Source organism: Astyanax mexicanus, chromosome 1, assembly GCF_023375975.1.
Source record: "Astyanax mexicanus isolate ESR-SI-001 chromosome 1, AstMex3_surface, whole genome shotgun sequence".
Taxonomy (NCBI): Eukaryota; Metazoa; Chordata; class Actinopteri; order Characiformes; family Acestrorhamphidae; genus Astyanax; species Astyanax mexicanus.
Window position 1 is genome coordinate 90741904 of NC_064408.1, and position 13572 is coordinate 90755475.

Below are 13572 nucleotides of genomic sequence, written 5' to 3' on the forward strand. Positions count from 1 at the left end.
CACACACACACACACACACACACACACACATGCACATCAACACGCATTTACGTCATACGGCCTGTTCTTAAATCAAGACTTAAATAAACATGACTGCATCTGAGGAACACACACTTCCCTGGTTTGTTGGTTCTGACAGGACAAGGATGGGGAATTGATGAGTGTGTGTGTTGTACGAAAGGGGATTACACAGACAAAGCAGCGCTGACAGCTTCATAAGTGGAAGAGACCCCCGGAGAGAGACGACAACCAAAGCTGGATTTTTATTCTGAGGAAAGCTGTGACGCTGGGAGAGAAGAGGAGACAAGCAAAAGCGGGACAGAAAGTTTAGGTCTGTGAACATTTGAGCAGATAAACAGGTTGTCAAATCAATAAGGAACGGTAGGCTGCATTCATATAACTCGGTGTTATATAACACAAGATATGCAACGCAGTATTAGTACTACTCATAAAGTTCTGCCTGCTCTCTTTTACCACCACATTATTTTTATATACAGGTTTCTAAAATCACTTAAAATGGTTCTATCCACATCTGCACGGGCATCTGTTACCTGATGTATCAGATCTGGGGAGCTGAGTTTTTTTGTGGGCATGCTAAATATTGCATATTGATACTGCATCATCATCAGTTTGAAAAAAGATGTTAGCTGCCTGCACATGTATCAGAGTTGCCATGTGCTGATCTTCATTCTCCTAGTGTTGAGGGCAGTGCTAGTGATAGTCCAATATTAAGAATTGTGCCAAGCTTGGCTGATGTATGGCAGCATTGGCTGAGACTTGGCATCGGCCTGTGCGGAATTGGGCTGAATGTAGTTTATGCTCTGCAGCTGGAGGGTGGGCCGCAAAAGGGGCCTATTTCCCTATTATACTCTGCAGCTGGGGTGTTGGCAAAAGTGGTTACTAATGACTAATTGTCAAATTATACTCCACAACCAGAGTGTTGCCGCATGTGGAACTTGGCCCGGATGTGAGCCGAGCATTTGGACCAGAATCAGACCTAGATTTAAACTGGAGTGGAAAGAAGCAACTCAAGCTTGGCATGATGTATTTGGCATGGAGATGGCAAAAATAATTTTTGCTGGGAGAGGGAGGGGAGTCATACAAATGGAAAAATGGGGTGAAAAAAATATGGTCACATGACATGATTACACACAATCGATTGAAAACATGATCGACTGCCATTCAAAAATTTCTATAGCCAGAAACATATGCCAGGTAAAAAATCTCACAGTTTAAAACTAATTTATTTATTTACTGTAGAAAGCTACATTTTTATTTTTTGGACTAATTGGGTCCTTCTGATCCCAAACGGCAAGATTAATTTTAAAATGTTAAAATAAACTACATATAAAGACCAAAGTTAAGGAGCAGGCTGAAATCAACTCTAATGTGAATGAGAGACTTTGCAAAGACTGACTGATGGTCCTAAATAATAATGCTGCTGATTAAGTGCAGCATGGGAGGATGCCAGTGATCATTAGTTTGGAGATATGGAGGGCAGAAGCTTGGAGGCAGGTACAGTACTGTTAATAATAATACATCCTGCAGCCACATGTGTTGCCTTTCATGGCAGGGTTACCAACTGGCACTTTCCTGCAGGATAATGCTTGACAGCAGGGGTTTTCTAGGAATGAGCTGTCTAATGAAAAACAAGTATCTCCATTTTTGTCGATTTTTAGTTTATTACATAATTTGAACAGACAAACTGTCTCGTATACTGTGCTGAAATTTCTTGATGAATGGACCAATAGAAATACTTTAAAATGATCTGAAATAAACTCTTTTAGCACTGACTTCCATTGACAGTTTAGACGTTTTTTTCTCTCGTTTAAAGTTGCTGCTTTTTCTTGTTTTTCTTTGGACAGCGACGGTATACAGCATATATCAAGCATATACAGGATCAACTTCGTTGCCAGCTTCAGCAACCTACAAGTGTGCAGACTCTACAGGCCCAGCTACAAAATCTGTTGTAATCTCTTACATATATCAGTATTGCACTCACGCATGTAGAAATTCACTCGACTCTCAATCTCCTTCGTACAACTTCATACATACAACAAAAACGCTGTTTAAGTGGAGACTTTTGAGGAGAAATTGAGCTTCAATCTGTAATAGAACAGGACTCTCTTGAGCACATAAACAAACATGAAATTATTGACACCAAGCCTAATGCCAGGTGCTGGCTAAGCCTGCCAGTATTAAGCTGTGGAGCAGTGGAACTGTGTTCTCTGGAATGATGGTGCTCCATCCAATACTACTGGAATAAATTGGGGAGTTTAGGATGAGGTGAGATGGTGATCATTCAACATTCTGACCTCATTATAAATCTTATAGCTGAATCAAATCAATTACTCACAGCGGTGTTTCACAATCTAGTAGAAAACATTCCCTGAACAGTAGAGATTTTTAATGTCATTGATTTAGGAAGAAACAAGAAAAAGTGCAAGTGTCCAAATACTTTTGTCTATATACTGTATGCTCCTGTGAATATAAAATAAGCTACTTTTGCAGGTTAGGTAGCATATTTGGCAAACAATATTTATTATATTTATTATTATATTATTATGAAGCTTTACAGAGTTTAGATAAAACATAAGTCTAAAACATGAGAAAGATGTCGTTTTCATTGTAGTGGCCTCTACAATTCCTTTGCCTCTTTACAACACAGAATCAAACATCTCAGAAAAAAAGATTAGAGTGAGGAGCGAGAACAGATCGAGAGTCCCCGATAGATTTTCCTTTTTTTAAAGAAAGCCCCACAGAGTTGGACAAAAGCAGAGGTATCAGAGCTGTAGCTTCAGAGCTCTGAAACAGAAGTGTTCAGAGTAATTCTGTACATTGGGATTTGGAGATATTTTTTTATCACAAGAGTGATATAACTGTAGTTATGTAATGCACTTTTACTCACCCTCTCATATATCCTCCATAAAACCCAATCATGCCTAGCTGCATCTACACCATCTGCTAGCTTTTTGCCATGCATGTTCAATAGGCAGCAAGGCCATCAGTCAGGATTAGACCCATCAATATTATTTTAGTCCAAGAGGATAACATGGCTTTACATTTTTCTGTTCAGCATCCTTCACTTCATTCCCTTCTGATTCAAGCCACTCGATATTTTAATCCTAAAGATCCAATCACAAAGCAGCACAAAACCTCATAAGCCCCATTTATCAGCACTTTATGACTGTGAGGGACCAACACAAATGCAATTTCAGACCAATAGCAGGACGCTCCAAAGTATGGAAATGGGATGCAGATTAAGGGAATAACACAACACACAACACAGTGGATTGTGTTTGGCTTTAAATTAGAGCCCTGGAATTAAATTCACTGCTTTTCATTTGAACTCCATGTAGGATTGGTATAAAACAACCAAAATATAGTTAAAGGGCCAATATCCCACAGTTTTCTTCTAATTATTTTCTCTCCTAGCAATATTTTTGCCATCAGTCTGCATTTATGTACTAGTTGTAGGTTTCATTTTGAAGTACATTTGTTTTTTTTACACATTTATTTTCTAACCTCAATCCCATAAAAAATTGTTTTAGTTACTAAAATGGGTTAAAACTAGCAGATAAAAGACAATTTAGTTATCTTTATACATAAGTAATGAGTATGTTCATGATTTTGTGACAGCACTATAGTATGGAGTATAGAGGCTTTCAGAATGCTCAGCAACCTCCTTTTTCTGTTGTTGAGGATATTATAGGTTTTTTTTGTTTGTGGGAGGTTGTATATGTGTGTGTAGTTGTGTAATATTTGTTGTTTACTTTAGCTTCGGCAGTTCTTTAGGTGGGACGCTATTTCTCCTGGTGTTGGGCTGAAGGGTGGATAAGAGCTTTACCAGTGGGAGCATTTCATGAGGCAACCTGTGACATCTAATGCATTAATACATAGTTTTGTATTGAAACAGTAGTTATTAGATGAATGTTAATAAAGGTGATATCTCACAGATGTATTTTATTTGGTATTGCACCTCTTTTAATTTTCTATAGTGTAGTACGTATAATAGTTTTCCCGCAAGATGCACAGAAGAATCTCATAATATGTATATGATTCCAGATTCCAGATTTACTTTAATTACTACTATTATTAGTTAATAGTATTGAAACCATTTGTGTATTCATAGTTTATATCTCAATGTCTTGTATGTTTAAAGGGTGCAATATGTTTTATATTTTTATTATATTTACAGTACCAGTCAAAATTTTGAACAAAAATTCTTATTCAATGTTTTAATTTTTCTTTTTTTCCCCTACATTGTAAACTAATATTAAAGTCATCCAGACTATGAAGGAACACATAAGGAATCATGTAGTAACTTAAAAATGTTACACAAACCAAAATACTATAAAAAAAAATGAAGTATTTAGGTGCTCTTATCTGGGGTGCTGTTAACTTGCGTTTTCTGAGGCTGGTAACTCTGATGAACTTATCCTGTACAACAGAGGCAACTCTTAGTCTTCCTTTCCTGAGGTAGTCCTGATGAGAGCCAGTTTCATTACAACATTTTTGATGTTTTTGCCACTGCCCTTGAGGATACTTATTATTATTATTTAATGAAGTCTATGTTCATTTTAACGTAACAGCCTGAATAGAAAAATGTCACATACAGCTCTGGACCACTTCAGTTTCTGAATCAGTTTCTCTGATTTTGCTATTTATAGGTATATGTTTGAGTAAAGAGAACATTATTTTATTCTATAAACTACAGATAACATTTCACCCACAATTCAAATAAAAATATTGTCATTTACAGAATTTATGTGCAAAAAATGAGAAATGGCTGAAATAATAAAATAGACGCAGAGCTTTTAGACCTCAAATAATGCAAAGAAAACAAGTTCATATTCATAAAGTTTTAAGAGTTCAGAAATCAATATTTGGTGAAATAACCCTGTTTTTTGTAACACAGTTTTCATGCATCTTGGCATGTTCTCCTCCACCAGTCTTACACACTGCTTTTGGATAACTTTATGCCCCGCCTGGTGCAAAAGTTCAAGCAGTTCAGATTGGTTTGATGGCTTGTGATCCATTCATCTTTCTCTTGATTATATTCCAGAGGTTTTCAATTTAGTAAAATCTAAGAAACTCATATAAGTGCTTTTAAGTGCTCTCTTATTATTATTTTTTTTTACAGAGCTGTATATTATATTTACATAATTATAATCCATGTGATTCTCAGGCTGATGTTTATTTCATTATTTATTTTAAAAATATATTAAAATATGAAATGAATAGAACAGAGGTAATAATGGTCAGTGCTTGGCTTGTGGTGTGGACCCTCCCCTGATACAGTGTGAATGGTACGCTCCAGGAAACTGCGCTCATACTGAATGAAATCAGCTGACTGCTTCTATTCCCACCCGTTCTGAGGGAGGCCACGCCCTGCTGCGCTACGATTGGATCGGAGCTGTGTCAATCACGCTGGGATTGGCTGGTGGGAGTGGAGCGCATCGTTCTGCTTGTGGATTGGTTACTCGCTTGTGTGGCGCTGTTAGCCAATCGCATCGAGCGTGGGCGGGTTTAGCCGGAATACGGGTGTTAAAATAAAACCACCGGTTTTCCTCCCAAACCTTTAGATGGACTGAACCACCGGAGCCGGTCTGCAGCTCAACAGTGCCTGTAGCAGCAGCAGCAGCAGCAGCAGGTCTACCGAGAGGAGAGCGGGGCTGAGTCGCGCAGGACTTAACCACTGACATACCGCCCTGAACACACCGCAGACATGGCTTCTAACTTCAACGACATAGTGAAGCAGGGCTACGTGAGGATCCGGAGTAAGAAACTGGGGGTGAGTTACCTCTCAATCTTCTGCCTGCCTAGCTCAGACCAAGTGCTGGCAACAGCTGCCGCAGTAGCATCTGGATTAAAAAAGCCTTAATAGGTCCTGGAGGCATGGGCATCCTGCTGGGCATCCTGCTGGGCATCCTCAGTGCCAAAGAAAATAGCCCCTGCAAAGACTGCACTCACCAGCAGCTCATCTCATCCCCTTAATTGCTGAGCTCTCTGATTGGTAGATGTGTTTTATATAGAGGTATATCATAAACGCCTATAAAACCACAATACAAATAGCTGGGAAACTAACTATCTTCTTTCTTCATCTTCATCTTCAGTCATACTGCAGCTGGAGGAGCATGACTTGTCTAGTTGTATTGATGGTGCTGCTCATAGGTAGAGTGGAGGTTAGAGTGTCAGGTTGTGTGTGTTTGGGTTTTGGTTCTGTTGCATCCAATTCATGAGTCCATGTGCAGAAAACAACATTTAAACAACCTGCTGGCATTTTCTATCATTTGTCCTGAGGATAAAGATAAAAAAACAAACAAACAAGCAAACTAACAAACAAACAAAATGTTTATTACAATATTATTGCATGACAGGTGTATGCAGGTGTTTTTTTAGTTTAATTAAAAATGCTTATTTAACATGTTTATTCAGTTTATTAGGATTGATTTGTAGCCAATTTAACCCTAGACTAATTATTTATTTGTTAATCTCCATACATAATGCAGTGATTAATGTAAATATAAAATATATTGTAAATATGTATTACAAGGATGCAAACAGGAAAAAGATGATCATAATCATACATTCTGATAGTTTTATCTTTTTTCTCTTCTAATTAACCATTTTGATTTTAAGTTCATTAAGAAAGTTGAGTAGTGCTGTGAACAATCTGCTTTTGTCTATATAATTTTTACTAAATAAAATGTAATATTTACAATATACTACATGTTTTGGTTGGTATATGACATCACACAACTTTATGTTTTAGCTTTGATGTTCTCTGTAAAACTTAAATTAGAAACAAAAGAACAGTCACAATACAAATGAGGAACAGACTCATATTCTGATTGACAGAAAGTGCATTTTAAAAGTTTATATTTTAAAAATGTTCCTATGATCTCATTTATATAGTACATATTGTGAAGTATCTTCAAAAGATTTTTTTCCAGCTTTATTTAGGATACATAATTCATAAAGTAAAAGCCATGCTTTTTTAGTTTATACATTTAATTAATGTATTCCAAAAAAGTAATCTGGGTGATTTTTTTTCTCTGACTTTTTAAAAGATTAGATTTAAACTTGATGTTTTGCTCATGTCAGCTATCAGTGACAAGTTGGTAGAGCTGCTCAAATGTGTGAGAAGGAGTCCTGAGGAGAAGAAGCCTTAGTCTTTAAGTCATTCTCATCATTTTGCAGTTTTTGCAGTAAATGAGCTTTCACTTTACCCTGGACATAGAAAATCTGGAGCTGTGTTTAACTCAGAAATTATAACTGTAATTCTACGTATCTGACATGACACTGTATCTGTAATTACAAGGATTTGTGTTAAAAATTTTTTAGAGTTAGTAGAAAAATCAGTTTGTTTACTTCTGGGACAAGACATACGATAATTCCAATATTTTGTGCCACACATGTACTTATATGTGCTACAATTGAAAAGAGCAATGCTTATTTAACATATTTATTCATTTTGTTTGTATTATGAGACTGGATTGGATTACAACTAATTCAACTATAGACCCTATTATTTAATTATTAATCTTCATACAGAATGTAGCAAATAATGTTAATTATTCTGTAACTACTGTAATGTTTTTTTGAGAATACATTATGGTTATTCCAGTAAGTAATGTAACTTGCTCATAAACCTGTGTGAATATTTCAGTATTTTCTAGGAAATACAATGGTAGGTATACAGTGCACATACTTAGGTAACTGATATAAATCACAATGTTCAGAAACTACTATGAATTGTTAAAAAAAAAAAAAAAAAAAAAAAAAAAAAAATATATATATATATATATATATATATATATATATATATATATATATATATATTGTAGCTGATAGTATGAATTATGTACTAACATTATTTAATAGATACATATGGCAGCCAGAATTAATCTATTATGAAAGTGATTTGCAATGACACTGAGTATTTTTAAGTGTAGAATGACCTTTATGTAATTTAGAGTGGAATATATGTAGTCAATTTATAGCAATTCTGTCTCCTAAATCTAATTCAGATTGTATTGTAATTTTTTTTAGTATATTACAGTGTACTGTATTTTTGTATAATCACACATAGGCTTTTATGGTGTTTAAGGGGTTAAATAACAGGATTTTCTATAAAATCAAACAAGTATTGTTCTTCTTTTGTTTCACAAGTGAGAAAGTTATGGAACAGTAGCTCACACTCAGCTCTCTTTGTTGTGGCTGTGCTTTCACAGAACTCACCAGCATCTTCTCATCTATTCATTTATGAATGGGTTGCTGCAGTTACACTGGCTTGGGAACAGAGCTGAACTGGGAATTGTGTTGTGTGTGTGTGTGTGTGCACGTGTTTCTGTGTGTGTAAACTTGATTATGCATTTTTTCCCTTGGCCAATACCAACGCTCACTCTAAAGTATACCATACATTTCCATAAACACTTAATATTAAAAAGCTTAATCTAGCAAAACAGTGAACTAGAAACAGCAAACCTCTCAATTATTACCGATGGTGAGAGCTCACTACTGCCAAATGGATCAGTCTGTAATTCAAAATAAAGCAATCACTTTTATGTAAAGTGTTTCCCCCCATAGGAACCCATTAAAATGTTCCTTTATTACTTTATTATTAGATTACAGGTTCATCCATTTGGCAGTACAGAGAGTGCTCGTGATCAGTAATGAGGGCGGGAACATCCAGGTTGTTGTTTTAGAACATTAAAACCAACATTAAGCGTTTTAAATTGTCCCTGTTTGTTAGCTCAACTTAAAGTTCATTTCAAAATAATGTGAACCCCTGTTGTTCATTTTTGATGATGTATTATTCAAGAGCTTCAGTCTGAGACTGCACTGTGTATCGCTTCAGCAGCAGCAGCAGCATTTTGAATATGTGGACACAATAGTCACATTGCAGTACGTGCAATTTAACAAATACTGTTTAATTAATGTTAGAGTTTGCTCAATGTTGCCATTTTTAATGACACGTGTAGCAGAAGCAGCTTATATCTGCACAATATCATTTATTTTACTCCAGTCTTACAGTACATTGCAGTATACATGAAGTACATCATTAACACAGTGACATTAGTTCATTGGAGAAAATTCATGAATGTTTCAATATTGCAATGTATTCTACAGATTTTCTTTTTTATAAAATCAGATTTTCTTCCCTCTGCCCTCCTACTTCACTCACAGTTCTTCACATTACAAATAGAAAACTAGGAAAATCATCAGCAATTGTGAGATGCCTCAGTTTATAAAAAAAAATTCAAGTACATATTTAAGGGTAATATTATATCTTGTAACTTTTTGACCCTTGTATAAAACTGTAAAATGTTACAATACAAAACATAAATCTAGAACAGGAATACAATCAGTAAAAAGATGACAGAAAGGAGGAAATATTTATACTTTAAAATAAATGTCATGAGGCATTCATAATATTATCATACATTCTTTTATTCAGTTTTATGTTTGTTTTAATTAACAATTTAATTGTTCTAATTAACAATTTTAAATCTGTTAAGAACAGAACAAAATACTTATGTAAAAGATTTGCATTTCTTAATATAGTTTATACAAAAAATATATATATATATATATATTTACAATATATTCCACATTTGGGTCAGTATATGACATGGCATAACTTTTAAGTGAATTGGAGCTTTGATTTTCTCTGTAAAGAAAACTTAGAAAGAAAAGAACAAACAATAAAGAAATGAGGAACAGACCCATATTCTGCTTGAAAGTACTGTTGCTTTTATCTGATTTGTAGGGAATATATTGTGAAGCATTTTCACAATATTTTTGTAGCTTTATAGGGTAAAGCCATGCTTTTTAGTTCAATATCTTTAATGCATACCAAACAAAATTATCAGACTTTCTTAAATATTTTTTTCTGTAGTTCTTGGGTAATATGGATTAGAATCCAATATTACTCAAATAGGTCTATGCACTGTGTAAGGAACTATATAGGGCCTATGTTTCAGAAGAAAATATTAATATTTCATGCCATCGTATTTTAAAATGTTATCTTATTTGTAGGGTATATTTTGTGTATTTTATGTGCTTTATTGTTTCTTTCAGTTACTACCTTTGATTAATGTATTCTAAAAAAGTAGATTATTTTTTATCTGACTTTTTAAAAGATTAGATCAAAACCTGATGTGTTGCTTAAATTAGTTATCAGCTGTTCAAGCAGTCTCAAATGTGTGAGAAGGAGTCCTGAAAAGAAGAAGCCTTTATATTAGAGATAGTACAAAATATCAATATTGCAATATATCATATCATTTTTGTCTGTCACACATTAACAATATGTGGCGTCAAATATAACTATTTCTATTAAAACATACCTAAACTTCTAAACTTCCTACGACTCATGCCACAATTGACTTACTAAAGTTACTGCTTCATTAATCCACATAGTGACACTAATCAAATAAATAGGGTAAAATTGTGATGAAACTGACACCAATAAAACCATAATTCCTGGTATTTCCTTAATAACAAGTATTTTATCCTCTTCAATAACACAGATACCATGAAGTATCTTAGAAAATTGTCTTGTGATATGATAATATCATATCATGAGATGCACTGTGATTCCCACCCCTCCTACCTCAGTTGCAGCCCAGGCTTTGTGGACCCATGTAGAGCACATTAACTAGGTTTAAGAAGATTTACTTTTAGTAAATTTGGCAACATATCTGACATTTCAGAGTTTTTTTCTTGTAATGTTGTGACTTTGACTTCTTTTCTTAATATGCCTGACCTCTATTTCACAACTACAGCACCGCATGAATATTCAGTAAAGGTCAGGGCTGGTAGAGACTGAGATGAAGATGAGGAAATCTGTGATATTTGCTGTGTTTGTTTATCTCTTTACTGACCTGTTTTGATAAGAGAGGCAGGTTTCCGTGTGTCTGAGTTACACTGCATCGCTCCCACAGGCTCTACAGTCTTTAACTGGTGAAAATGATGCTGTTTTTCAGTTTAAAAGGCCGTCACAGAGAGTTTACATCTCACTGCCCCTGACATTAACTGACCTTCTCACATAGACGTCATTGCCCTTTCAACCCGTCGTCCGTCCACCTCTGACATTTATTTACTTCACTCACTTTTGTATTTAAAGTGCTGTATGACGACCCCCTGTGCAATCGCCGTGAAGGTTATAGCAGAAACTATATAATCATAATTAGCAATGGCAGCATCATCACGCATCTTAGAGTAAAATCTTTTATAATCATCATCATCACCCTCATGATCATCATTCTTATCATCCTCATCATCACACGTTAGAGTAAAATCTTTTATAATCATCATCATCACCCTCATGATCATCATTCTTATCATCCTCATCATCACACATATTAGAGTAAAATCTTTTATAATCATCATCATCACCCTCATGATCATCATTCTTATCATCCTCATCATCACACGTTAGAGTAAAATCTTTTATAATCATCATCATCACCCTCATGATCATCATTTTTATCATCCTCATCATCACACATGTTAGAGTAAAATCTGATATAATCATCATCATCACCCTCATGATCATCATTCTTATCATCCTCATCATCACACATGTTAGAGTAAAATCTGATATAATCATCATCATCACCCTCATGATCATCATTCTTATCATCATTACGCATGTTAGAGTAAAATCTAATATATCATCATCACCACCATGATCATCATTCTTATCATCCTCATCATCACACATGTTAGAGTAAAATCTGATATAATCATCATCATCACCCTCATGATCATCATTCTTATCATCCTCATCATCACACATGTTAGAGTAAAATCTGATATAATCATCATCATCACCCTCATGATCATTCTTATCATTATTACGCATGTTAGAGTAAAATCTGATATAATCATCATCATCACCCTCATGATCATCATTCTTATCATCATTATGCATGTTAGAGTAAAATCTAATATATCATCATCACCACCATGATCATCATTCTTATCATCCTCATCATCACACATGTTAGAGTAAAATCTGGTATATCATCATCACCACCATGATCAACATTCTTATCATCATTACGCATGTTAGAGTATAATCTGGTATATCAACATCATCATCATCACCATGATCATCATTCTTATCATTATATTGATATCAACAAAATAATTTGATACACATTAATAAATTCACTGCTGTCCTATTTCTGTTCATCATCATTAGATGAGAGCAGTCTGCTGCTCCAGTCAGGAAACAGGAGCAGGTTGGGATGATTTAAATGGAGGTCTCGCTCACAGAGCTCATCTTAGCTCTTTCCTGGATGTTGTTTAGATCAGTCACTTTTTTTCTTGCTCTTTTTTTGTACAACTGTTGTCTCGGATTTACAGATCAATATTCACCTTCAGCAGTGGGATTAGCTTTTAGCTTCTGTCTGATCGCTCTCTCTCTCTCTCTTTGTGTCTCTCCCCCCTCACCTTCCCCTTAACCCACTTATCTCTTGTTTCTTTCATACATACTTTCTTACTTTTATGACAAATTTTAGTAAAATAATTACCATCATTGGAAATCTCTTTATAATCAATAACCATTTAATGATATTAGATATGTAGTAGATGCTGAATAATTCACGCTTATTACTGAATATTTAAAATAAGATCCTGAATTATTCATAACATTCAATGAATAATCGACAAGAAACACTGAATAATTTAGTGTAGACACTTACAAATACATAGTGAATACTAAATAACTCATAATGGATTCTGAATTTATCATAGTAGACACAAAAAAAATAATAGGAGACACTGAATAATTAATAGTAGAGACTGAATAATTAATAGTTGCACTGAAAAAGTGTGGTTATGCCTAAATCACCTCCCTCTTCCAGTCCTATACAAACCCTACACTTCATTTACCTATCATGATGAGTTTTCTCAAAGTTATGTGAGTTCTCTTCCTTCTTATCTTCTCTTCTAAAACAGCCATAAGCTGATGGCATGTTTTGAACTAGCAAACTAATAGTAAATGCTGAATAATTGACACAGCTGACACTGAATAATCTGTTGTAGACACTGAATAATGCAAAGTGGATCCTAAAAATATCACAGAGGATTTTGAATAATTCGTAGTAGAGAGTGTATAATTAAGTGTAGACACTGTAGATACCGAAAGATTCATAATAGATACTAAATAATAAATAGAAGACCCTGAATAATCAGTACTACACATTGACTAATTTGTATTATGCACTGTCCAATGTATAGTAGACAGTGAATAATTAATAGCCGGTCCTGATAAATTTATACTAGACTCTGTAAAATTAATTATACAGCCTCTACAATGAATTATTGTTCAGTGTCACTAAGTATTCTGTACTAGACAAATAATTTGTAGTAGGCACCACATAATTTACTATTATGTGTATATTGAAAATGTTCTTTTTATAGGTATTTAAGAGATAATTGGAAGCTGATAAATTGTAATCATTATGAGTGTGTTTTGAGTTTCCTGCATTCAGGAAAATTATGTCCATGCTATTTTGTCAAATCCTTGTCCTGTCCCTTGTCTGCGTCCATGTTTTT

General features: G+C 34.6%; 1 protein-coding gene across 1 annotated transcript in view; it reads left to right on the plus strand.

The window, feature by feature from the left end:
• The first annotated feature begins 5596 nt into the window (after positions 1-5596).
• dok6 (docking protein 6) overlaps positions 5597-13572 on the plus strand; it is a 107408-nt gene continuing 99432 nt past the window's right edge. The window contains exon 1 of the mRNA XM_022683823.2: positions 5597-5794. Within this exon, the coding sequence (XP_022539544.1) occupies positions 5729-5794 (66 nt within the window). The 5' untranslated portion in view covers positions 5597-5728. The remainder of the gene's footprint in view (positions 5795-13572) is intronic.